The following is a 27,986-nucleotide window of genomic DNA, read 5'->3' as shown; positions in this document are numbered from 1 at the left end:
AATAGATCAGATTGCTAAAGGAAAAATCAATGCGGTTCCAAGTTAAATATTTTCTAAATGCCTAATAAAAATAGAAGACTTTTATATTAACTCCCTACTCTATTACAAACTCCCCAAGGACTCCAGCCATAAAATGACACTCGATCGGGTGAAATCTGACAGAGGAAGAGGTGCTGTCTCCTCCGCTCACCCCCTTTCTCTGAACTGTCCACAACCACAAAGGAGGCTTACTTGTACAGACCGAGCGATACAATGAAGTCAATAATCATTATCTACAAGAGTCCCAAAGAAATTTGTCTTTAATAAAAAGTGTTTCCCTTTATTTATCCTATGACTTCTGGATCTTGGCTACACAGAAGTTTATTTTCATTCATTTAACTCAATAATGAACATAGGAAGACTTAAGTTGCTAGAAAAGTGAGACGCATTTGCAGCAAGGAGATGTGGCAGGCGAGATTCACTAACAATGCTAATCGAAGGGGTGAGGGGAGTGAAAGGGTCTATCAAGATGTGGGTCTGGATGACCACTCATTCAAATTCCTGCATTATGCATATTTCCACTGTTCAAAGGGTCAGAGAATATTTACAGGGAAGCAGGCTCCTTGGAAGAAAAACTGTATTATGTCATGCAGAAGCAGCTAATCACAACCAGAGTCATATGACTTCAAAAGGTAAGGTACTCCAAAATCCAGGGGGGTTGATGAAAACTTAGTGCCTGTTTTCACTGGGCTATTCAGGCTTTGCTTCAACCCTACTCTGCACACAATTTGGCCTCTGCTATCCAATCAGATGCAAAGAATTGTTTGGGATGCAATTTGTTTGACAGATGCCTGGGTGGCAACAAATTACCAATGCTTTTGTTTGCAAAAGGAGATTTCACTTTTCTGCCTGTTAGGTATTCTTAAGCTCTAAACAGAATTCTCTCATCTCCGAACTCCTAACATGTTCTACATACAGTTTTAAAAAGTTCCACATTAACATTCCTACAGTTCAGAAGTACGCAATGCAGTTTGATTTGGAATATACAGTTTTTATAAATCCATCAGTTGCCTTTTTATACTTTCTAGAGTAAAATGTTCTGCTCCAATTGCAAGGATTTTTAAAGATTGACATTCTTTTTTGGAAGGTTGGTGGGCAGGGTGTGTTCAGAACCATTAGGAGAATGCTTAAACTATCCCCGATGGTCCCAAAAGTTTTTCTTTCTTTGATGTTGGGGGTTTTTCTATATGATAAACTCAAGGACCCTTTCCCCCCCACCTTGCCATCTTCACCCCCTTTACACACACTCAACATCCCTTTTGTGTTTTGTTTTGTTTTTTTAATAGGACGTTTGAACACTTCTTCTAAGACTTTGATTAATGTACTTCTAGAATTAAAACTCATTTGTTAGCTTTTTTTTGTCTAGCATATGTCTCGTGTTCCCAGTCTTCATGTGTAAATAGACCTAGAGGAACTCCTATTAAAGTCATGACTTTGGATGCAACCCTATTTATTCTGGACAGTGCTCAATTCCACATAGGCTTCAAACAAGGAACAGCTTTAAGAAAATTTAAAAGGCTATGTTACAAAACACTGTGACAGTGTGGCTGTGCTCTGTCGGATAGTACCTTTCAAGTCTACAAAGTACAAAAGCAAAGATTTCAGAGGTGTATAAAGCAGTTTTCTTTTGCTTTCTACAACAGTGACCAACATCATCTTCTAGATTTCCAAGCAGTTCTGGAATAAGGTGTAGTCCTTTTTTTATCTGGAGGCTTGAAGTAGGAATAAACTGGGGCTGCAGGATACTCTGCATCTGGATTCTCAGCCATCATTTTCAGCTTTGCCTCAATTGCTTTGATCTTTGCACTGACGCTGGGGAAATAAAAAGGACAACGTAAGAGTCACAATGTAGAAGTGGACGTCCTCAAGCTAAAGGGTTTACTAAAAACCCCAATACTAAATTTGCTTGTCCCTCTTTTGGGGACTATAATTAGGAGTTAAGGGCCAAATGGTATAAAATACAGGTGTGAAGTAGACTTTATGCAAAACAACGCAAGTGGAGTGATTCATGTTTGTATCCTCTTGAAGGAGAGAAAGTTTTATTGGGACAAAAGCCTGCCAGTTTGCCTAATCTGAAGAGAGAAAAAAACGTCAAAATGGGCTGTACCGAAGCAGCGTGGTCTAGTGGAAAGAGCACGGGCCCGGAGGTCCGAGGACCTGGGTTCTGGTTCCGGTCCACCACTTGTCTGCTGTTGTACCTTGGACAAGTCTCAATTTTTCTGTGCCTCAGTTCCCTCATTTGCAAGATGGGTATTCAATATCTTTTCTCCCTTCTACTTAGACTCTGAGCCCCATGTGATTATCTTATATCTTCCCCAACACTTAGTAAATTGCTTGGCATATAATAACTGCTTAATAAATACCACAATTATTATTACTTGACAGGAAAATAAGTATTTTTCCCTTTGGCGGTGGTTTGACGAGATGTTACGCTGCTCTGGAGAACCAGAGGACCATTCCGGACATGTTCCAGGTACTGCCTCCTTTCCCGCCACCTGCTCTTTACCTTCCGCTCACCCGTGCTGGGCAGCAGCGGCACAAGAGAGAGTCGAGGGCGGAGACACAAGGTTTCTGCGCGGAAGGAGGCAATGGTAAACCACTTCTGTATTTTCACCAAGAAAACTCTCTGGATACACTACCAGAACGATTGCAGATGGAGGTGGGGCGTTCTGGGAGAGATGTGTCCGTGGAGTCGCTATGTTTCGGAGACGACTCGACAGCATAAGACAAGGCAAGGAGATGACAAGGGGACCACCAACTTGTGGAGGTTTGAAGCCCATTTCCCTGCAGTTCAGGCCCAAAGCAGTGGGGCCCCTGAAGGCTAATGCTTTTGCTCCATCTCTCCCTGGGAACAGACTGGAGAGAGAGGGTACCTGATGCTTCTTCAGACTGGCAAAACAGGAATCTCATGGGGGGAAAAAAATGCAGTCACAAAGATCCACTTTGCAGGATAGGAAAGAGAAGCAGTGTCACTTAGGGGAAAGATCACGGGACTGGGAGTCAGAAGGACCTGGGTTCTAATCCCTGCTCTGCCACTTGTCTACTGTGTAATTTTGGACAAGTCACTTCACTTCTCTGCCAGTTGCCTCATCTGTAAAATGGGAATTAAGACTGAGCTTAGTACAGTACTTGTCACATAGTAAGTGCTTAAATACGAAGGAGAGAGAGGGAGAAGGAGAGAGATGCATCTGCGCAGAATCAAAGAGGAATGGGTAGGAAATAACTCTCTATTCCTGTGTCTTGACTTTAATGAGTCTAGTGTACAGAAAGCACAAAGAAAACACCATATTGTTGTGTAAATAAGTGGAATGAACTGGTAACACAAAGGGATTCTTTATTTACCTGCAGATATATGAAAGAACCAAGGTCCAAATTAAGCATGGCTGCTCTTATTTTTCCAAGGTAAATTATATCACAGGAGAGTGAGATGCCCAGAGAGCGATACAATGTGCCAAGAAATGTACTTCTCAAAGGACCAAGTTGGACAAGAGCAGGCAGGTCATCGTTCACCTTTCTGCTCCCTTCCAAAGAATTACTCTTACCTTAAGTTGGACTGAGTTGGTTCAGTGCTTGATGAAGGCTCAAGACTAATTGGCAGGATTTTATCATTCTTGTTATGGTCGTATCTCTGATGGCAGGAAAAAAGGGAGATTAGTTCACTTTGGCAGAAACTGGACTTTAACGCAAAGCATAAGGCTCAGAAGCTCACAGCCCTCTACCATACCGACAGCTGGACTTCCAGCCTAGATTATTACTGTTTCCCATTTGGAGAGCTTGCAAACCCAAGAGCTTGAGCGTGAGCCTTTGCCAAAAACCTCTAAGTTGAGAAATAAGTTGAGGGGAGGTTTCTGATTTGGGGATTAGTTCTTATTCCTGGGGTAGAAAGTTTCAGTTTGGAATTCACAGATGGTGGAATACAATCAGCGCCGACTTCTCTAATGATTTGTGATTTATCATTTTCAACTTTAATCCTTAGCACTACTTTTCCTCACCTCCCTCCACATTCATTTACGGCAGACTCACCTTCACGTCTCCTATTTCGTCTAGGTCCACTGAATCTAACTCCGAATTGGTTTGGAGAGTTTGGAAAGCAGAGAAGGTGTGCTTCACAGCAGTTCAGACTGGCTAATACTATTGCCCCGAGTTGACACACTGACGAATTCCAATCGCCAACCTTGCTTAAAATTGAAATCGGCTTGAGCATTGAAGAGCCTCATTAGGGTTGAAGTAATGGCCATTGGTTAAGGTGACAATGGATATGTCCAAAGTAATCTTTAGGTGCTTGTTTTTCAACAATTCGTTATACGGCTAAAGTTTTTACTGACGACGTTGATGGTTTTCAATCCAACTCTGCAAACACAAACTCCCTCTACCGGCTTCACGGCACTCAATCAGCTCTCCCCCTCCTACAACCCAATCCGCACCCTTTGCTCCTTTAACGCCAACCTACTCTCTGTAACTCATTCTTGTCTATGCCGCCACATTGCTCGTGTCCACGTCCACCCTCTGGCCTGGAACTCCCTCCCCGCTTCATATACTACAGTCCGCCACTCTCCCCACCTTCAAAGCTCTCCTAAAAATCACATCTCCATGAGGCCTTCCCTAAGCCCTCATTTCCCCTCCCCACCCTTTCCTCTGTATTGCCTAGGTACTCAGATCCGCAGCCCTAAAGCACTTGATACTCACCCCACCCTCAGCCCCAGAGCACTTATGTACATAAGCTTACACTCTGCCACTTCCCCTCTCTGTAATTTATTTTCTTTTCTATCTGTGGCCTGTAAGCTCACTCTGGGCAGGAATCGTGTCTACCGACTCTATTGTATTGTACTTTCACAGGGGCTTAGTACAGTGCTTTGCACACAGTAAACATTCATTCAATACTACTGACTAACCAAGAGTAAGTGCATGACAAAGCAAAAGGGATATCAAACATGCATCGGTTTAAAAGCATTCACATGAACACACATGCCATCACAGAGTCAAAGATAGTGTCCCATCCCTAAACCACCAAGATGGAGGGTCAGCGGCAGCAACCATCACGCTGTTGCACTAATAACAACATCTGTTAAGGGTATACTATGTGTCAAGAACTGGGGTAGATACAAGTTAATCAGGTCAAAGTTCCTCATCACATGGGGCTCACGGTTTAAGTAGGAGGGAGAACAGGTACTTTTTGGTGCCACTCTCTGCAGCCTAGCATTTCCTCCTTCAAAACATCTCTACTTGGATGTCCTGCAGTCACCTAAACATGTCCAAAACAAAACTCATCTTCCCACTCAAATCTTGTCCACCCTGACTATACCATCACTGTAGACAGCACCACCTCCCTTCCTGTCTTACAAGCCTATAACCTTGGCATTTTCCTTGATTCATCTCTCTTTCAACCCACATCCTCAATTTATTGCTAAAAGCTGTCAGTTCCACCTTCACCTTTCAAATGAAAGGTGCCAATGGAAGCTGACCTTCCCTGGCATGCCATCTCCAAGAGGACATAAAATTGGGATAGTACCTTCTCTTGAATAATAATGGTGGCATTTGTTATCAGTGGCATCTACTGAGTGTTTACTATGTGCAGAACACTATACTAAACATTTGGGAGAGTATAACAGAATTAGCAGACATGTTCCCAGCACCGAACGCACTTACTATGTGCCAAGCACTGGAACAGATACAAGATAATCAGGAGAGACACTACTGAGTAGTAGTTCATCCAGCCATTTCTCCCTACCCATACTCAGAGGACACTTTCATTATTAAAGTATAATAAACTATACATATCACGATATTGTAGTATTTCTATTAGCAACATAACAGTACCAGTTCCTTACTCAAAGGTTTGAAATATTCCTAAATGCAGCCTCACCGCTGACTCCTCCCTCTGGCCTGCATCTCCCTCCCCTTCCATATATGCCAGACCACCATTCTTCCCACCATCAAAGCCTTATTAAGGTGACACCACCTCCAAGAGGCTCTCCCAGATGAAGCCCTCTTTTCCCTGACTCCATCGTGGCTTAGTGGAAAGAGCATGGGCTTGGGAGTCAGAGGTCGTGGGTTCTAATCCCGGCTCCGCCACTTGTCCGCTGTGTGACCTTGGGCAAGTCACTTAACTTCTGTGGGCCTCAGTTACCTCATCTGTAAAATGAGGATTAAGATTGTGAGCCCCACTTGGGACAACCTTATCTTGTATCTACCCCAGCGCTTAGAACAGTGCTTGACACATAGTAAGTGCTTAACAAATACCACTATTATTATTATTATCTCCCATCAGCATCACCTCCACACTTGGATCTGTCCCCTTTGAGCACCTGATATTCACCCCACCTTCAGCTCCACAGTCCTTACATACATATCTGTAACATCTATATTAATGTCTGTCTCTCCCTCTAGACTATAAGCTCCTTAAGGGCGGAGAACGGGTCTACCAACTCTGTTGTACTGTACTCTCCCAAGCGCTTAATACAGTGCTCTGAAGGCACTCAGTAAATTCCGTTGATTGACTGCCTGTGATTACTTCCTCATATTTTAGTGCCTGTCTCCCCCTCTAGATTGTAAATCCCTTAAGGGCAGGGAGCCTAATTCTATTGTACGATAGATTTTAGTCCAGTGCCCTGCAAACAGTAGGCACTCGACAATGGCTACCGATTGATTGTCGAGCTCATTTTTCAGCAGAAACCTTCAATTTGTCACCAGGTTCATCCCTACGGCCGTGGGCCATTTACCTGGATGCCTCGTCGTCTGAGGAGGAGGCCATGTGAAAAACAGATAAGGGTGTGCCCAAATCTAACAGCCCGGCGGGAAACTTCCAGCTGAAACCCCGAACCCGCCAGCAAGTTTATGGCCCAGAAGCCCCCACTGAGTGAAACCATGCCCCGGGTTTGCTCCGAACAGGAGTCCTGGCTGCTTCCAGGGAAATGTGTGCCGGAACAGCTGTTACTCCTCTTCACGACCAGAGTATTCCTGTGGCACCCGTACGCTCCCGAGCGCACAGCGTCCCCAAAGCCCAGGGCCCGAGCCAAGAGTCTGCCACTGCTCACGGCTCCCGGACATCAAAAAGAGAGTCAGCCCTACACTTGTACATGCTACCTGCTCTGAGAGACTCTGGGGCAGACCCGTTTCTTTGCTTAACCTGTTTACGGATTATTTCCAATGTTTCTCGTTCAAATACTCCCTGCCAAGAGGCAGGAAGAATGTAACGAGGCTTAAAACAACATCTGGTTCCCAAAAATCCAAGTTTGGGACGGGGGGGGAAAAGAATCCTAAAAAGGAGGGCGGCTTGAATGCAGACCCAATGGCGTGGAAAATTCACCCAAAAAGAGAAGTCCAGGGACAAGTGCAGAAAGCACCAGTTTCAGGATTCGACTGTAATAAATGCTTCTTGAAATGCTTCTGGAAGTCCAATTTGGCAACCCTCCCAGCACAGCCCAGTCAAAACTAAAAGCACAGCGTGGCCTAGTGGAAAAAGCTTCAGTCTGGAAGTCAGAGCACCTGGGTTCTAATCCCGGCTCTGACACTTGCCCGCTCGATGACCTTGGGCAAGTCCCTTCATTTCTCTGTGCCTCGGTTGTAGAGGCGGGGATGGGAGACCTGCTTTCCCTCCTACTTAGAATGTGAGCTCGATGAAAGAGCGAGGCAGCGCCCAACCTGATTATCTTGGCACACAGGAAGTGCTTAACAAATACCATAACAACAATCATCCACTCCAGCGCTTAATACAGTGTTTGACATATAGTAAATAAATACCACAATTGTTATGCAAAGACTCTAGCGTGCTCATGTGGATGAGGGCAAACTATTTATGTGCCGCACCCTAATCCACACAACTTCATCAGCTTCACAACACGTTCAGAAGGGTGACTCAGGGGAATTCTCCATACAGGAGCCCATCACCTCCACCTCCCCACTAGAGATACTGGTTGATGTGATTCAGATTAAGAAGTGGAATCACTGCCCCAGGGCTACCAGAGTGACAGCCCTGAACTGACCGATCTGACCCGGGCATCCTAACACACAGGATTTCTGATTCTACTCGGTCCATCGTATTCACTGAGCGCTTACTGTATGCTGAGCACTGTACTAAGTGCTTGTTAGAGTGCAACCTAATATAGACACTTACCCTGCCCATGATGAGCTTACAGTCTGGAGGAACATTTTTTTCTGGGAACAGAGAGATTTACCTTTATTTGAGCATGAGCCCACCGAACCACCAGTTTCTTGGATAGGGCCAGCTTGCCGTTGAGACATTGGATTGCTTGTTCTGCTTCCTGCACGGGAAGGGGGGCAAATGTCGAGAAAAAGATTAGCAGATGATGTCAGCCAGGTCTGGGACCTAGAACGACAGTTTAAGAACGTGCTGCCCTCCGGTAAAATTGTCTCAGATATCTTCCTGGGCATCAGCAGCTACATCATCTACTTACCATCGGCCTTAGCGCATGCAATCAGCTCACCCCCTACTACATCACCTTGCCGATTCCTTAGTACAACCCAGTCTGCACACTACGCTCCTCTAATGCCAACTTATTCACTGTACCCCGATCTCCTTGCCGACCCCTCGCCCACTTTCTCCCTCTGGCCTGGAACGTGCTCCCCGTTGTATCCAACAGACCATCACAGACCCACTTCAAAACCCTCCTAAAAAAAAAAATCTGCTTTCTCCCCCTTCTGCATTGCCTATGTACTTGGATCTGTACCTGATATTCGACCTCATAACACTTATGCATATATCCAAAATTCATTCATTTTAATACCCGTCTCCCCTCTACACTGTGAGCTCCTTATGGTCACGGAGTGTGTCTAGCAACTCTGTTGTACCGTCTTCTCCCAGTCGCTTAGTACGGTGCTCTGTACAGAGTGAGTGCTCAGTAAATACCCTCGACTGATGAGGAGCAGTACCCACGGCCATCTCTTACTAGGCCCTACACAGCATACAGACTTGTGCAGCCTACAAAGCGTGCTTCCAAAGGAGTTGTCCGCTCTCCAGATAAGAAGCATTGGCTTCAAGTCACACAGGGGGCAAAGGAAACCCTGGCCAGGAAAGAGCAGGAGTGAGTCAAGGAACTCAGGAGCAGGGGGTGAGTCAGTTTGTGCACCTGGTTTTCAGGACAAAATGTTTTCCCGTCCTCCGTCTCCCTTAACTACCCTTCCTTTCCGAGAAATGTCGAGGTAGAGAGGACTTCCTGAACCTAGATGTTAGCAGGGCCACAGTATGCCCTAACAAACCTGCCTGTGCCTTCAGACCTTGCCAAAGTTCGCCTCTTGACCTGTGCCAGCCTGAGGGTGAGACTGACTGGAGTGGGAAGGGGAAAACTACACAGGAGTCGGGTGAGGGGGGAGAAAAAAAAATCAAGGGCTTCATGGATGTTGATCCCACCCCATCCCAGGTGGTGCATGAGCCCACTGGCACTTTCCATGAGCCCCTCCTCTATTCCATCCCAGCAGGGAGAAGCAGCAGGACCTCAGGAGACCGTCCCGACCTTCAGAAAGTTGGAAAGGCTGTGGCCGGAGCTGCGGCCAGGGTGACTGTTGGAATGAGCCGAGAGGAGCTGGGATTTCTGCTCGTTTAGCCACTGTGCCCTCCTGTCCGTTTTCTATTTATTGCTGTCTGTCCTGGTCTCTTGTCCTTTTTGTGTTGGTTTTATCTTTCCTTCTGTGTCTGTCCAGGCTCTCTGCCATTCTCCCCCCACCCCACCCTTAGGTTGCAGGCTCCTTGCGGGGCAGGACTGTTCTCCCCAGCTCTTAATAAGTACGACAACTACTACTACCACGATGACTCTTCGAGATGCCGGGGCCGGGGGGAGGGGGGAGAACGCGCTATGGGAAATTGGGCCATCAGCGCTGGTGAGGAGCAGTGCACGTCTAGAAACTCGGCTTGCTCAGCTCCTTTGAGAAGAGGGGGAATCATCGTTCTCCTTTATTCAGAACCAGGCAGTCCCCCCCACAGGACTAACATTTGGGAAAATGGGCCTAGAGAACTGCCCCCGCCCTCTGAAAGACACCTGCTCCAGCGGTACATTTGAAGACCACTCCCGCACAGAGCCGAGGCTTGAACGATGATGGTGCTGGATAGGGCTGGGGCAGGGTTTCCAGCTTTAATTCCGGCCCCATTCCTATTCTTGAAGAAAGCAAACAAAATGTACACTTTTCTTTCCCCATAAAGTCGCGTCTTTTCAAAGGACGAGCATTTTAAATGCAAAGCAGATCTCACCCATCCCCACAAGGCGCTCAGACTCTCCTGCTCCGTTTCTATTAAGGCTTGTGCCTGCACCCAGGCGCTCCGGGGGGGAAGGCACATGCTTACCAAATCAAAATAAAATTGAGTTTGTGAGCGGCTCACCGCAAGAGAGCCATCTGCATCACAGGGTACGAAGACTGAAAGAAATGCCGGCTTTTGTTGGGCAGCCACTGGAGGAATGAACAAGAGCAAATGGCCAGGATGATGAGGCTGCTCCCACTGCAAACCCTCTATGCCATTTAGCTGAGAAAGTAGGTCAGAAGTTTCCAGCCTAGGCCGAGAACCGCGTCCCCGACTATTAACGGCCTGAGAAATGATTCGCCAAGGGGGTGTACCTAGATGACATCCTTCCCCCCACAAAACAAAAAATAAAAATAAAAAGGGCCAGATACCTGTTTGGTTTCAAAGTTGACAAAGCAGTACCCTCGGGGCTGTCCCTCCAAAGCCCCCGACTTGTGGAAGAGGAAGTCGAATTGCTTCACTTTGCCAAACTTCTGAAGGAGTTTGAGGAGGTGGTACCTGGAGGAAGAGAATTTGAGACCCCTGAATGTGCCAGACCCCTTCCTCACCCCACCCTGCGCTTCAGCTGTCCGTTCTCAACTCAGTGGGGTTGGCCGGAGCTGGAGGAGGAGACCGGCCACCCATCACCCCCACCCCCTCCTCCAAAATGTCCCCATTCAATTGACAAACCCAGTTTTCTTCTCTTTGGAATGAAAAGTTGAACTGCCATGGCTATGTATCTGTTCAATACAAAACTCTAAACAAAAGAACCCCACCTCACCAACAGCTGTCTGGCCGGCAAGCATCATTTGTTTTTCTTTTGGAGAGGCCCCCAGAAATAGTGTCTATTTATTTTTAATGTCTTGGCATCAGAGTGGTATTTGTAAAGAACTAGACCACCACAAAACACCGTCCCTCCGCTCCTGCTTCACCCCAACACCCGGCTCCCCATAACAAAAGCCTGGAGGGTTTCCCTATCAGATATTAGAGCTGATCATTAGCTCCACATGTTGGACAGAGGAAACCCTTTTCAAGTCTCAGACCACAACTAGTGGCACTTTCACAACCCCTGAGGAGTTTTCTGCCCCGAAGTAAATCAACACAAAGACAATGGGGAGCCCACAGACCACAGGGCTGGGGATCCGGGCCAATCCCTCCCAATCCACCATGAGTAATGAACCCACACCGAGTCCCCTTAGCCAGGGATGCTTATGACCTGGGAGCCAGGGTAGGCAAAGAAGAGATCTTACTGCAGACAGAGAAGGGACTCCAAGCTCTTGCCCGCCTCTTAGCCCCTTGTCCCCTCCTCCCTGGATTCCTCAGGGCAGAAACTATTTGGTTTCTATAGAGTTTTTAAGTTATTCAAACAGATGTGGCCCCAACAGGTTGCTGCAGCCAATCTCAATTTCCACTTCCTCTCATGTGACGTGAGGGTGAGACAAACCAACAGCTCTCCCATTTCCTTTTCCCCCGGCCTTCCTCCTGGCACCCTCCGTGCTATTCAAACCCAGAGTCAAGGCTTTCTCTAAACAATGCTGTCCCCGTGATACTAAAAAGGTATCGGGCCACATGCTAAATCGGTTATTACTGGGAATCTGACCCCACGGGGAGCCAGTAAGTTGTTGTTACGGCCACGTTTGTGTTCACATTGTTTTCTAGGCACAACTCATCAAGGTAGGATTCTTAAGCGGGAATCTCCCCAGGGAAGGAGACAGGGATGAAATGGTTTCTGCACTTCGCTACATCTGATACTAATGCACTTCGGCGGGAACGTTACAGTGAGCGCGCTACAGGCACCAAACCCCGAAGTGGAACCAGAAGACATTAGACAGGTCCAGAACCGTGGCAGGACCGCGGCAACCTCACGTTCTGCAGATATTTACTCATCCTCCTCTCGACCTGCGCCAGGAGACGGCGCGATCGTTAACCCCCCGCCGCTCCCCCGCAGTTTTCCAAATATCCAGACTCCCATCAGGAGACCCCACCTGCTAAGGAGGGAATGGGGCAGCTGGGCTCTTGAGAGGAAGGAAAGGCTAAGTATGCAGTTCTGTTTCTCTTTCTCTCTCCTTTCTTAGCCCAGCAACCAAGACCAGAGACCATTACGGGCTCCCAGGTCAGTGGACTACGTAAGGCCCCAAAGGCGTCTTGGTTTACAGCGCGGCATCCCCACATCCCTAATGCTCATACACTCCAATAAATCAGGTTAGACCCATTTTGGAGGAAAAAACAAAACCAAACCACCAACAGATGGCTGGTTTAGAGGGATGCTTTCTCTTTCCTGTCACCCTGCTTGGGGCAGGAAGGTGAGGGCACTAGTAGTGATCCTTAGGGGTTTCCCCTTTATTCTCATCAGAAAAGGCAAGTTATTCTTTGAAACACAAGATTCCCCCGGAAGTGAGACCTCCAGAACCCAGGAACATCTGGCAGAACTAAATCTTGCTTCTTAATAATAATAATAATGGCATTTGTTAAGCGCTTACTATGTGCAAAGCACTGTTCTAAGCGCTGGGGGATACAAGGTGATCAGGTTGTCCCGCGCAGGGCTCACAGTCATCATCCCCATTTTACAGATGAGGTAACTGAGGCTCTGAGAAGTGACTTGCCCAAGGTCACACAGCAGGCATGTGGCGGAGCAAGGATTCGAACCCATGACCTCTGACTCCAAAGCCCGTGCTCTTTCCACTGAGCCACTCCAGAATCCTCTTTTTGGTTTGATCTGTAGCCTCGGTGTAGGCAGGGAACGTGTCTGTTAACTCTGTTGCACTGAACTCTCCCAAGAGCTTAATACACTGCTCTGCACATAGTAAGCTCTCAAATACTACTGATTGATTAAGTCCCAAAATTAATCCAACACCACAACGAATGGAGTTAAATCTCAACCATTTTGCTTCCTGGAGCTGGAAACTGCACACCCTGAGACTGGGCAATTGGAAGACTGATTTTTTGTTTTGGTTTTTTCTATAGTACTTGTCAAGGGCTTCCTACGTGCCAGGCACTGCACTAAGCGTTGGGCTTGATACAAGTTAATCAGGTTGGGCGCAGGGGCTCACAGTCTTAAATTCCCATTTTAGATGAGGTAACTGAGGCACACAGAAGTGAAGCGACTTGCCCAAAATCACGCAGTGGACATACGCTGCTTCTCCCTGCCATATTCCCTCCTACCTGCTGCTATGGTAAAGGTGGCTCCGTTTAATACAGCGTGCGCCATTCGGCATTGGGACTCTGGAATTGACAGCAAACGACAGACCTCTGGCACCTTCTCCAACATTACCTTTGTTCTCTGTCTCCCCCTTTTAGACTGTGAGCCCACTGTTGGGTAGGGCCTGTCTCTATATGTTGCCAACTTGTACTTCCCAAGCGCTTAGTACAGTGCTCTGCACACAGTAAGCGCTCAATACGACACAGTAAGCGCTCAATACGTAGCATCGGAAGGTTACGATCAGATGCAACCATTAGCTCTCCACCTTACTCTTCGGACAGAGCCCCGTATGGGCTGGATTCCTCAACGAAGCTGATAAGCAAAGGGAGCAGCGTGGCTCAGGGGAAAGAGCACAGGCTTTGGAGTCAGAGGTCACGGGTTCAAATCCCGGCTCCGCCAACTGTCAGCTGTGTGACTCTGGGCAAGTCACTTAATTGCTCTGTGCCTCAGTTCCCTCATCTGTAAAATGGGGATTAAGACTGTGAGCCCCCCGTGGGACAACCTGATCACCTTGTAACCTCCCCAGCACTTAGAACAGTGCTTTGCACATAGTAAGTGCTTAATAAATGCCACTATTAATTTAAAAGAAAACCACTGCATAATTTATAACAACCAAAAGAGGTATGGGTAAGAGAGAACTGAGACGCAGCCGAATATTTTTTTTTTCCAAAGGTTGAAATTTTCATAATTTTCTTGAGTTTACAAGTCTAGAATGTAAGCTGCCCCCTATCACTCTGCCTTTTAGGATCGCAACCCCACACGGACTTTCCCCTTGAAACCAAATGCTCACCAACCGCCCTGAAACCTGATGCCTCGTTCCAAAGGGCAGTGCAACTAGTTCATCTCATCTCCTCACCCTCTTCCCCCCCTCCTACCGCCACTTCAGCATCAGCCAAGCCCTCCGTTATTCACTCCCACCCCCTCTCCCTACCAGCAGTACTTATAATAATAATAACGGCAGTTATTAAGCTCTTACTATGTGCAAAGCACTGTTCTAAGCACTGGGGAGGTTACAAGGTGATCAGGTTGCCCCACGGGGGGCTCACAGTCTTAATCCCCATTTTACAGGTGAGGTAGCTGAGGCACAGAGAAGTTAAGTGACTTGCCCAAAGTCGCACAGCTGACAAGTGGCGTACTTACCTTTCGGACTGCTTCCCCTATCAATGCATTTTAGTGACTGTCTCCCCAGACGGACTGTAAACTCCATAAGGGCAGGGATTTTGTCTACTATCTCTTGTGTACTTTTTCAAGCGCTCTGACCAGTACTATGCATACAATAAATGCTCAGTAAATACCCCTGATGGATGGAAAGTGACACCATAAGCATCCCCACACTACTCCCTGTCCCATTTTGAAAGGGTCCAGCAGACTGGAGAGGGGATAGGCCTATCTTCTTTGCCTCCTCTGCTGGCCTTAGTGACAATTAGCACTGTCGGCTTAATTAAAGCTGAATTAGGACCCCCTCCAAATTCCTTTCTTGAAGCGGCCTCAACAACTAAAGAGCCAAAGGAGCTCTTGGCCAAGTCTGAATTTGAACTGTCTAAAAGCAATCCTGAGGCGTATAAGATCATCAGAACAGAAAGTTACAGAGAATGGGATTAGACAGCCAACAAAGCAAGATGGCTTGCACCTTCTTTTCGGCAAATTGCAAATCTCCAAAGTCACTGCAAAGGGTATAAAATTTGGGGGTGGAGGTTCATCTAGCCAAGTGAAGATTCACGTCAGAAACACACGCATTATGCCAGGGCGTACAGTACGAATGGTTATTAATGCATGGAGAACCGCAATGGGGACAAGACTGCAGTGGGAGCTCCATTACTATCACTCGCCTGAGGACTTTTTTTTTAGCCCAAGCAAGGTAATTTCGTATTAGAGCAGGGGGAACGTTAAAGAAAATTTAAAAGGGAACCTGTGCTAAGGACTAGTGAAAAGAGACCAAGAAAGGTAAAACAGCAGGAGCCAGCAGTGCCTTGTACTAGTGAAGAAAAAGAGATATGAACATTAGCAAGATTCAATGTGAGGGGCCACAAAAGTAAGCATATTGGCAGTAAAGTTGGGGAAGGGCTATAATAGAAGGAGGCTTTTAGGATGCAATCAAGGAGCCAGACTCTGAAAAATCTGTAAGTGGATAAGCAGTTGAACAGTCATCAGCTCTTGCTTAGTCCGTGAGCCCCGTATGGGACAGGGACTGTGTCTGAACTGATTGTCTTGTATCTACCCCTGCCCTTAGTACCTAGTAAATGCTTAATTGCTGTTGTTATTGTTAACAGCTGAAGAGTAGGTAAGCTTCACTGACAGAGAACCCATATCAGAGGAACTCCACCTCCTGTAAGCCTGCTCCTTTCGTTCTCACCAAAGCAAGGTGCCACCCATCTTCCCTTAATTTGTGAACCGACTTGTGACATTTATATTTAACATGCCCCGTTAAGCAGCAGGGTACCTCTGAAGGGCCATCAGAAATTTCAGAAAAATATAATAAATGCTCTTTCCATTCTTCAGGCTCCTAGCCCAGCGGGTACACTGTGGGGTGGAAATACTGCCTTTGGAACTCAGCACAGGACAGGATGTTACCCCAGAGCATGCGCTGTCCCTGAAAGACCTCGTCTGGTCAGGAGTCTTACATCAAAAAGTCCATTCTGGGTCTTCGCCTCAAATAAACGAGCGAAGGGACACAGGGGAACAAGTGAAGGGTTTCAAACCTACAGCTCAAAAGCCAGTCTCCCGAAACAGCAATTCCTCGGACACGGATTCCCCGGAAATCGTCCCAGCTCTCACGGGGGCCAGAGGTGCCTTGAGAGTCAACTACCTAAATATACCTTTTTTTACTGTAATCACACGATTACTCAACACAGGCCATGAGCGGGATTTAGGAGACTTGATTCCTAAGGTTGCCAGGCATCCCGTACACCCAGCCCTTATTTTATGCCAGCTCAATACGCTCAACATGCCGGCTTACAGAAGCAGCGTGGCTCAGTGGAAAGAGCATGGGCTTTGGAGTCAGAGGTCATGGGTTCAAATCCTGACTCTGCCAGTTGTCAGCTGTGTGACTTTGGGCAAGGCACTTAACATCTCTGGGCCTGAGTTACCACATCTGTAAAATGGGGATTAAAACTGAGAGCCCCCCGTGGGACAACCTGATTACCTTGTATCCCCCCAGTGCTTGGCACATAGAAAGCGCTTAATAATGCCCTGCAGTCCCCAAACTGAAATATGGCAGCCCTCCATCTACTCCACTTGAGAGCAGGAGGTCTTGGAAACGGTTTTCGTGTTCAAGGCTGATATAAGAATGCATTCATCCTTCTCCTAATCACAACAGCAATTAGAACAGAAGTCTTCCTGAGAGGCGGGCAGGGTCGGAGGAGAAAAGATGCCGAAAATGTTCATTAGTGCTAAACCAGCTTGCCACAACTGTAGTCTCCAAAGACAAAGATAGTAAGCTACCGAAGGTTTCAGGTGTTCCCCATCCACTGCAATTAGACAAAGTGAATTTTCCCCTTTGAAACAAAAAAAAAAAAGTAGGCGGTTGAACAAAATTAAGATCATCCAGGGTGTTATTTTATCATTTTGGGGGGAGGGGGAAGGCGAGGTTAGGGACAGAGAAGAGTAGGTTATGTTATTTATTAATTAAGCACTTACTATGCATGTGCCAAGCCTTATATGGATTAATTCAGGGCAGTCCCTTCCCCAGAAGAGCTCACCTTCTAGATGCAGGGAGAGTGGAGACAGATGTCGCATCCCCATGTTTCAGATTAGGAAACTAATGCACACAGAGGTTAAGTGCCTCGCCTGAGGTCGCCCAGCAGATCTGGGAATCCAACCCAAGCCTTCCCATTTCTATCCCACGCTACGGCAGACTTACTCGGTTATCTTGGGGTCCAGGTTGCCGATCCAGAGTCGATGCCCTTCCTGCAGGGAGCCCTCCGAAAGAATCGATGCATTCTCCAGGGGAAGAGTTTTGGTTCCTGCCTCCATCAATCTCTGGGAGAATGTAAATGAAATGGGGGGTTGGGGGGTTAAAAGAAAAAAAGTGTGAGAGGACGTGCTTTCTACGCGTATATGAGGCTTAGTTTGTTCTGGGGAGGGCATGTACCTGCTAATTCTGTCACATTGAACTCTCCCAAGCGCTTAGAACAGTACTCTGCCCAGAGGAAGCGCTCAATAAATACCACTGATTGAGTCGTTCTTCCCAGTCCTTCTGGGAATCGGCCCAGACCAGCTCCTGACCCCTTTCCCAGCCAAAATCCACTCTTCCTCCTCCCCTCCCCTGGCCTCCCGTCCCCCCCGCCACCAGGTGACAGGCCGAGTTCGTCCCCTCTAGATTGGAAACTCGCTGTGGGCAGGGAACTTGTCTACTAACTCTGCTAGATTCACGCTCTCATTCGATTGTATTTATATGCCGGGTAGGGACTGTCTCTATATGTTGCCAATTTGTCCTTCCCAAGCGCTTAGTACAGTGCTCTGCACAAAGTAAGCGCTCAATAAATACGATTGATGATGATGATGATCAAGCGCTTACTGTGAGCGGAGCACCGTGCTAGGCACTTGGGAAAGTACAATACAGCAATAAATAATGATACTCCCTGTCCACAACAGGTTCACAGTCTAGAGGTGGGGAGACAGACAGCAATATAGATAAATTAAATGACCTATAAGTACACAAGTGCTGTGGGGATGGGACGGGGGAAGAGCAAAGGGAGCAAGTCAGGGTGACGCAGAAGGGAGAGGGAGATGAGGAAAAGTGGGGCTTAGTCTGGGATGGCCTCTCGCAAGTGCTTAGTACAGTGTCAGGCACAGAGCATGCGCTCAGTAAATAGGATGGATTGATTGAAGAGGGTGGGGAGGGATCTTACCTCCTTCCCTTCCCCACAGCACCTGTATACATGGTATATATGTTTGTACATATTTATTACTCTATTTATTTATTTATTTATTTTACTTGTAGATATCTATTCTATTTATTTTATTTTGTTAGTATGTTTGGTTTTGTCTCCCCCTTTTAGACTGTGAGCCCACTGTTGGGTAGGGACTTTCTCTATATGTTGCCAATTTGTACTTCCCAAGCACTTAGTACAGTGCTCTGCACACAGTAAGCGCTCAGTAAATATGATTGATGATGATGATGATGATAAGTAGGTGAAGAAACAGCGTAGAAGCAGCCTGGCTTAGTGGAGAGAACCCGGGCCTGGGAGCCAGAGATCGTGGGTTCAAATCCCAGCTCCGCCACTTATCAGCTGCGTGACTTTGGGCCAGTCATTTAACTTCTCTGGGCCTCAGTGACCTCCTCTGTAAAATGGGGATTAAGACTGTGAGCCCCACGTGGGACAACCTGATCACCTTGTAACCTCCCCAGAGCTTGGCACATAGTGAGCACTTAACAAATACCATTAAAAAAAAAAAACCCAAAGAGAGTCTAAGGAGTTTCATTCATTCATTTAGTTGTATTTACTGAGTGTTTGCTGTGTGCGGAGCACTGTACTAAGCATCATCATCATCATCAATCGTATTTACTGAGCGCTTACTGTGTGCAGAGCACTGTACTAAGCACTTGGGTAGGACAAGTTGGCAACATATAGAGACAGTCCCTACCCAACAGTGGGCTCACAGTCTAAAAGGGGGAGATAGAGAACAAAACCAAACATACTAACAAAATAAAATAAATAGAACAGATATGTACAAGCAAAATAAATTAATAAAGAGTAATAAATATGTACAAACATATATACATATATACAGGCGCAGTGGGGAAGGGAAGGAGGTAAGATGGGGGGATGGAAAGAAAAGTACAATAGTACAGAGAAGCAGCGTGGATTAAATTGTTCTAAACCCGGCTCTGCCACTTATCAGTGGTGCTACTTTGGGCCAGTCTCTTAACTTTACTGTGCCTCAGTTACCTGCTCTGTAAAATGGGGGTGAAGCCTGTGAGCCCCGCGTGAGACAACCTGATGACCTTGTCTCTCCCCTAGTGCTTCTGCCCCGTGGGTAGGGACTGTCTCTAGCTGTTGCCAAATTATAATAATAATTGTGGTATTTGTTAAGCGCTCACTCTGTGCCAAGCACTGCTCTAAGCACTGGATAATAATGATGGTATTTATTTTGCACTCATTATGTGCCAAGCACTGTTCTAAGCGCTGGGGGGGATACACGGTAATAAGGTTGTCCCCTGTGGGGCTCACAGTCTTCCTAATAATAATAATGATGATGGCATTTATTAAGTGCTTACTATGTGCAAACCACTGTTCTAAGCGCTGGGGAGATTACAAAGTGATCAGGTTGTCCCATGGGGGGGCTCACAGTCTTAATCTCCATTTTACAGATGAGGTCACTGAGGCCCAGAGAAGTGAAGTGACTTGCCCAAAGTCACACAGGTGACAACTGGCGGAGCAGGGATTTGAACCCACGACCTCTGACTCCAAAGCTCGTGCTCTTTCCACTGAGCCACGCTGCTTCTCTAAGCGCTCAATAAATATGATTGAATGAATGAATCCCCATTTTACAGATGAGGGAACTGAGGCTGGGAGATGTGAAGCGACTTGCCCAAGGCCAATCAATCAATCAATCAATCAATCAGTCGTATTTATTGAGTGCTTACTGTGTGCACAGCACTGTACTAAGCGCTTGGGAAGTACAAGTTGGCAACATATAGAGACAGTCCCTACCCAACAGTGGGCTCACAGTCTAGAAGGGGGAGACAGAGAACAAAACCAAACATATTAACAAAATAAAATAAATCATCATCATCATCATCATCAATCGTATTTATTGAGCGCTTACTATATGCAGAGCACTGTACTAAGCGCTTGGGAAGTACAAGCTGGCAACACACAGAGACAGTCCCTACCCAACAGTGGGCTCACAGTCTAGAAGGGGGAGACAGAGAACAAAACCAAACATACTAACAAAATAAAATAAATCATCATCATCATCATCAATCGTATTTTTTGAGCGCTTACTGTGTGCAGAGCACTGGACTAAGCGCTTGGGAAGTACAAGCTCGCAACATATAGAGACGGTCCCTACCCAACGGTGGGCTCACAGTCTAAAAGGGGGAGACAGAGAACAAAACCAAACATACTAACAAAATAAAATAAATAGAATAGATAGGTACAAGTAAAATAAATAGAGTAATAAATATGTACAAACATATATACATATATACAAGTGGCATATGTATATACATATACAGTATATACACATATATATGTATACATATATACATATACAGTATATACATATATATGCATACATATATACATATACAGTATATACGTATACATATATATCAATCAATCAATCGTATTTATTGAGCGCTTACTATGTGCAGAGCACTGTACTAAGCGCTTGGGAAGGACAAGCTGGCAACATACAGAGACAGTCCCTACCCAACAGTGGGCTCACAGTCTAAAAGGGGGAGACAGAGAACAAAACCAAACACACTAACAAAATTAAATAAATAGAATAGATAGGTACAAGTAAAATAAATAAATAAATAAATAGAGTAATAAATATGTACAAACATATATACATATATACAAGTGGCATATATGTACATATACAGTATATACACATATATGTATACATATATACATATACAGTATATACATATATATGTATACATATATACATATACAATATATACATATACATATAAATATATAAATATAAATATGTGTGTGTGTGTGTGTGTGTGTGTGTGTGTGTGTGTGTGTGTGTGTATATATATATATATATATATATATATATATATATATATATATATATATACACACATATATAAAGGCCACCCAGCAGACAAGTGGCGGAGCAGGAATTAGAACCCACGACCTCTGACTCCCAAGCCCGGGCTCTTTCCACTGAGCTGTGCGGCTTCTCCAAGCGCTTAGTCCAGTGCTCTGCACACAGTAAGCGCTCAATAAATACGATGGAATGAATGAATGAGACAGAGGAGGAGGAGGAGGAGGAGGAAGAAGAAGAATATGCTGGGGCAGCAGCAGGCCGCCGGCCATGCGTGGGGCGACAGACACTGTGAGCACGTCTTCATTCACTCATTCATTTAATCGTATTTATTGAGCGCTTACTGTGTGCAAAGCACTGTACTAAGCGCCTAGAAAGTACAAATCGGCAATATACAAAGACAATCCCTACCCAACAACGGGCTCACAGTCTAGAAGGGGAAGACAGACAACAAAACATGTAGACAGGTGTCAAAGTCGTCAGAATAAATAGAATTATAGCTATAGACACATCATTATTGGAGAAGCAGCGTAGCTCAGTGGAAACAGCCCGGGCTCTGAAGTTAAAGGTCATGGGTTCAAATCCCGCTCCGCCAATTGTCAGCTGTGCGACTTTGGGCAAGTCACTTCACTTCTCTGTGCCTCAGTGACCTCATCTGTAAAATGGGGATGAAGACTGTGAGCCCCCCGCGGGACAGCCTGATCGCCTTGTAACCTCCCCAGCGCTTAGAACCGTGCTTTGCACATAGTAAGCGCTTAATAAATGCCATCATTATTATTATCATTAATAAAATACAGTAATAAATCCGTACGAATAGAATAGAGTAATAAATCCGTATAAATATATACAAGTGCTGTGGGGAGGGGAAGAGGGTTTTGTTGTTTGTCTCCCCCTTCTAGACTGTGAGCCCGTTGTTGGGTGGGGACCGTCTCTAGATGTTGCCAACTTGGACTTCCCAAGCGCTTAGTACAGTGCTCTGCACATAGTAAGCGCCCAATAAATACGATTAAATGAATGTGTTGCCTTAACTGTCCTTTCCAAGCGGTTAGTCCAGCGCTGCACACGCAGTCAGCGCTCAATAAATACGATAGAATGAACGAGTGAATGAATCTCTTGTACTTCCCAAGCGCTTAGTCAGCGTGGCTCATTGGAAAGAGCACAGGGTTTGGAGTCAGGAGTCCTGGGTTCGAATCCCGGCTCTGCCAATTGCCAGCTGTGTGACTCGGGGCCAGTCACTTCACTTCTCTGCGCCTCAGTTCCCTCATCTGGAAAATGGGGATTAAGACTGTGAGCGCCCCGTGGGACTTCCTGAGCGGCGTGGCTCAGTGGAAAGAGCCCGGGCTTTGGAGTCAGAGGTCACGGGTTCAAATCCCGGCTCCACCACGCGTCTGCTGTGTGACTTTGGGCAAGTCACTTCACTTCTCTGGGCCTCAGTTACCCCATCTGTAAAATGGGGATTAAGACTGTGAGCCCCACGTGGGACAACCTGATCACCTTGTAAATTCCCCAGCGCTTAGAACAGTGCTCTGCACATAGTAAGCGCTTAATAAATGCCATTTTTATTACCACCTTGTAACCTCCCCAGCGCTTAGAACAGTGCACATAGTAAGCACTTAATAAATGCCATCATCATTATTATTATTATTATTATTATTATTATTAGTCCAGTGCTCTGCACACAGTCAGCGCTCAATACGAATGAATGAATGCATGGGGACCGTCTCTCTGTTGCCGACTTGTCCTTCCCAAGCGCTTAGTCCAGCGCTCCGCACATAGTCAGCGCTCAATAAATACGACAGAATGAATGAATGAATCTGCTGCCGACTTGCACTTCCCCAGCGCTTAGTCCAGTGTTCCGCACACAGTAAGCGCTCAATACGATTGAATGAATTAATGCTGCCGACTTGTCCTTCCCAAACCCTCAGTCCAGCGCTCCGCACACAGTCGGCGCTCAATAAATACGACTGAATGAATGAACGTTGCCGACTTGTCCTTCCCAAGCGCTCAGTCCAGCGCTTCGCACACAGTCGGCGCTCAATAAATACGACTGAATGAATGAGTGAATGAATCTGTTGCCACCTCGCACTTCCCAAGCGCTTAGGGAAGCAGCGTGGCTCAGTGGAAAGAGCCCGGGCTTGGGAGTCGGAGGTCACGGGTTCGAATCCCGGCTCCGCCACCTGTCAGCTGGGTGACCTTGGGCAAGCCACTTCACTTCTCTGGGCCTCAGTTCCCTCCTCTGTAAAATGGGGATGAAGACTGTGAGCCCCAAGTGGGACAACCTGATCAGTTTGTATCTACCCCAGCACTTAGAACAGTGCTTTGCACATAGTAAGCGCCTAACAAATACCGTTATTATTATTAGTAGTAGCAGCGCAGTGCTCCGCACACAGTCAGCGCTCAATACGATTGAATGAATGACTGAATCTGTTGCCGACTCGCACTTCCCAAGCGCTTAGAGAAGCAGCGTGGCTCAGTGGAAAGAGCCCAGGCTTGGGAGTTGGAGGTCACAGGTTCAAATCCCTCAGCTGTGTGACTTTGGGCAAGTCACTTCACTTTTCTGGGCCTCAGTTCCCTCATCTGGATAAATGGGGATTCATTCATTCATTCATTTGTATTGATTGAGCGCTTACTGTGTGCAGAGCACTGTACTAAGTGCTTGGGGAGTACAAGTTGGCAACATCTAGAGACGGTCCCTATCCAACAGCGGGCTCACAGTCTAGAGGGGGGACACAGACAACAAAACGAAACATATTAACAAAATAAAATAAATAGAATATGTACAAATAAAATAGAGTAATAAATACGTAAAAACATGTATACGTATATACAGGTGCTGTGGGGAGGGGAAGGAGGGGGAGTAAGCTTAACAAACAAATACCATTATTATTATTAGTCCAGCGCTCCACACAGAGTCAGCGCTCAATCAATACGATGGAATGAATGAATCTGTTGCCGAACTGTACTCTCCCAAGCGCTCAGCCCAGCGCTCCGCACACAGTCAGCGCTCAATCAATACGATGGAATGAATGAATCTGTTGCCGAATTGTCCTCTCCCAAGCACTCAGTCCAGTGCTCTACACACAGTCAGCGCTCAATAAATATGATGGAATGACTGAATCTGTTGCCGAATTGTACTCTCCCAAGTGCTCAGCCCAGCGCTCCGCACACAGTCAGCGCTCAATAAATAAGATTGAATGAATCTGTTGCCGAATTGTACTCTTCCAAGCGCTTAGTCCAGCGCTCCGCACACAGTCCGTGCTCAATAAATACGATTGATTGAGTGAATCTGTTGCCGATGTTTCCTCCCCAAGTGCTCAGTCCAGCGCTCCGCACACAGTGCTCAATAAATATGATTGATTGAATGAATTTGTTGCCGATTTGTCCTCCCCAAGCGCTCAGTCCAGCGCTCCGCACACAGTCAGCGCTCAATCAATACGATGGAATGAATGAATGAATGAATGAATGAATGAGTGAGTGAATGTGGGGGAGGGGTGGCGGCCCTCGGGGTCGGGGAGTGGGGGTCGTTCATTCATTCATTCATATTGATTGAGCGCTTACTGTGTGCAGAGCACTGTACTAAGCACTTGGGAAGGACAAGTCGACAACATGTAGAGACGGTCCCTACCCGACAACTGGCTCACAGTCCCAGTCATTCATTCATTCAGTCGTATTTATTCATTCAATCAGTCGCACTTATTCATTCATTCATTCAATCGTATTGATTGGGCGCTTACTGTGTGCGGAGAACTGTACTAAGCGCTTGGGAAGGACAAGTGGGCAACATACAGAGATGGTCTCTACCCAACAGTGGGATCACAGTCTCAGTCATTCATTCATTCAGTCGTACTTATTCATTCATTCATTCAATCGTATTGATTGAGCGCTTACTGTGTGCAGAGGACTGTACTAAGCGCTTGGGAAGGACAAGTGGGCAACATACAGAGATGGTATCTACCCAACAGTGGGATCACAGTCTCAGTCATTCATTCATTCAGTCGCATTTATTCATTCATTCATTCAATCGTATCGATTGAGCGCTTACTGTGCACAGAGCACTGGACTAAGCGCTTGGGGAGGACAAGTGGGCAACATAGAGAGACGGTCCCTACCCGACAACGGGATCACAGCCCCAGTCATTCATTCATTCAGTCGCATTTATTCATTCATTCATTCATCCAATCGTATTGATTGAGCACTTACTGTGTGCGGAGCACTGCACTAAGCGCTTGGGAAGGACAAGTGGGCAACATACAGAGATGGTCTCTACCCAACAGTGGGATCACAGTCTCAGTCATTCATTCATTCAGTCTCATTTATTCATTCATTCAATCGTATTGATTGAGCGCTTACTGTGCGCAGAGCACTGGACTAAGCGCTTGGGAAGGACAAGTGGGCAACATACAGAGATGGTCTCTACCCAACAGTGGGATCACAGTCTCAGTCATTCATTCACTCAGTCGTACTTATTCATTCATTCATTCATTCAATCGTATTGATTGAGCGCTTCCTGTGTGCAGAACACTGGACTAAGCGCTTGGGAAGGACAAGTGGGCAACATACAGAGATGGTCTCTACCCAACAGTGGGATCACAGTCTCGGTCATTCATTCATTCAGTCGTACTTATTCATTCATTCATTCAATCGTATTGATTGAGCGCTTCCTGTGCGCGGAGCACTGGACTAAGCGCTTGGGAAGGACAAGTGGGCAACATACAGAGATGGTCTCTACCCGACAGTGGGATCACAGTCCCAGTCATTCATTCATTCAGTCGCATTTATTCATTCATTCATTCAATCGTATTGAGCGCTTACTGTGTGCAGAGCACTGCACTAAGCGCTTGGGAAGGGCAAGTGGGCAACGTAGAGAGACGGTCCCTACCCGACAGCGGGCTCACAGTCCCAGTCATTCATTCATTCAGTCGCATTTATTCATTCATTCATTCAATCGTATTGATTGAGCGCTTCCTGTGCGCGGAGCACTGGACTAAGCGCTTGGGAAGGACAAGTGGGCAACATAGAGAGACGGTCCCAACAACAGGATCACAATCCGTCATTCATTCATTCAGTCGTATTCATTCATTCATTCAGTCGTGCTTATTCATTCATTCATTCAATCGTATTGATTGAGCGCTTACTGCGTGCAGAGCACTGCGCTAAGCGCTTGGGAAGGACAAGTGGGCAACATACAGAGATGGTCTCTACCCAACAGTGGGATCACAGTCTCAGTCATTCATTCATTCAGTCGTACTTATTCATTCATTCATTCAATCGTATTGATTGAGCGCTTACTGCGTGCAGAGCACTGGACTAAGCGCTTGGGAAGGACAAGTGGGCAACATAGAGAGACGGTCCCTACCCGACAACGGGATCACAGCCCCAGTCATTCATTCATTCAGTCGCATTTATTCATTCATCCATTCAATCGTATTGATTGAGCGCTTCCTGTGTGCGGAGCACTGGACTAAGCGCTTGGGAAGGACAAATGGGCAACATAGAGAGAGGGTCCCAACAACAGGATCACAATCCATCATTCATTCATTCAGTCGTATTCATTCATTCATTCAGCCGTACTTATTCATTCATTCATTCAATCGTATTGATTGAGCGCTTACTGCGTGCAGAGCACTGCACTAAGCGCTTGGGAAGGACAAGTGGGCAACACAGAGAGACGGTCCCTACCCGACAGCGGGATCACAGTCTCAGTCATTCATTCAGTCAGTCGTATTTATTCATTCATTCAGTCAGTCGTACTTATTCATTCATTCAATCGTATTGATTGAGCGCTTACTGCGTGCGGAGGACTGTACTAAGCGCTTGGGAAGGACAAGTGGGCAACATACAGAGATGGTCTCTACCCAACAGTGGGATCACAGTCTCAGTCATTCATTCATTCAGTCGTACTTATTCATTCATTCATTCAATCGTATTGATTGAGCGCTTACTGCGTGCAGAGCACTGGACTAAGCGCTTGGGAAGGACAAGTGGGCAACATAGAGAGACGGTCCCTACCCGACAACGGGATCACAGCCCCAGTCATTCATTCATTCAGTCGCATTTATTCATTCATCCATTCAATCGTATTGATTGAGCGCTTCCTGTGTGCGGAGCACTGGACTAAGCGCTTGGGAAGGACAAGTGGGCAACATACAGAGATGGTCTCTACCCAATGGTGGGATCACAGTCTCAGTCATTCATTCATTCATTCACATTCATTCATTCATTCATTCATACTTAGTCACTCATTCATTCAATCGTATTTATTGAGCGCTTCCTGTGCGCGGAGCACTGGACTAAGCGCTTGGGAAGGACAAGTGGGCAACATACAGAGAGAGACGGTCCCAACAACAGGATCACAGTCCGTCATTCATTCATTCAGTCGTATTCATTCATTCAGTCGTACTTATTCATTCATTCATTCAATCGTATTGATTGAGCGCTTACTGCGTGCAGAGCACTGCGCTAAGCGCTCGGGAAGGACAAGGGGGCAACGTGTAGAGGCGGTGCCCCCCCGAGGGCGGGCGGGCGGGCTGGCAGTGTAGACGGGGGAGATCGGGGCCCAAACCAAACGGATTCGGCGAATAAAAGGCGGTCCGGACTCACCGTGGGTCCCGGGCGCCCGCGGCCCGGACCATCCCCCAGCCGAGCGGAGCCGAGCGGAGCCGAACCCAGCCGAACCGAGCCGAGTCCAGCCGAGCGGAGCCGAACCCACCCGAGCGACCCCGACCTCGGCCCGCGATGACGCGATCGGCGCGCGCCCGCACCGCGCAGGCGCCTCCCGGGCCCCGGCCG

At 46.7% G+C, this 27,986-nt stretch overlaps 1 protein-coding gene across 1 annotated transcript; it reads right to left on the bottom strand.

Moving 5' to 3' along the window:
* Window positions 1-273: 273 nt before the first annotated feature.
* RBM18 (RNA binding motif protein 18) lies at window positions 274-27,899 on the bottom strand. Its single transcript, XM_038745245.1, has 6 exons — window positions 27,798-27,899; window positions 17,326-17,444; window positions 10,660-10,786; window positions 8,214-8,300; window positions 3,582-3,667; window positions 274-1,851 (listed from the first exon to the last, which is right to left on the bottom strand). The coding sequence occupies exons 2-6, from the start codon at window positions 17,436-17,438 to the stop codon at window positions 1,692-1,694; spliced, it is 573 nt and encodes a 190-aa protein (XP_038601173.1). The 5' UTR covers window positions 17,439-17,444; window positions 27,798-27,899; the 3' UTR covers window positions 274-1,691.
* Between the last annotated feature and the right edge of the window lie 87 nt (window positions 27,900-27,986).

This window comes from Tachyglossus aculeatus, chromosome 4 (genome assembly GCF_015852505.1).
Source record: "Tachyglossus aculeatus isolate mTacAcu1 chromosome 4, mTacAcu1.pri, whole genome shotgun sequence".
Taxonomy (NCBI): domain Eukaryota; kingdom Metazoa; phylum Chordata; class Mammalia; order Monotremata; family Tachyglossidae; genus Tachyglossus; species Tachyglossus aculeatus.
This window is presented reverse-complemented; position numbering and strand designations above follow the sequence as displayed.

What these genes read in the sequence shown, in the direction of transcription:
- RBM18 (XM_038745245.1), bottom strand. Translation starts at nt 17,438, where the DNA reads ATGGAGGCAGGAACCAAAACTCTTCCCCTGGAGAATGCATCGATTCTT. An exon ending in TCAACTTTGAAACCAAACAG is followed by an intron (nt 8,301 to 10,659) that starts GTATCTGGCCCT and finishes CTTCCCGTGCAG; the next exon opens with GAAGCAGAACAAGCAATCCA. An exon ending in GGGCTCATGCTCAAATAAAG is followed by an intron (nt 3,668 to 8,213) that starts GTAAATCTCTCT and finishes TCCTGCCATCAG; the next exon opens with AGATACGACCATAACAAGAA.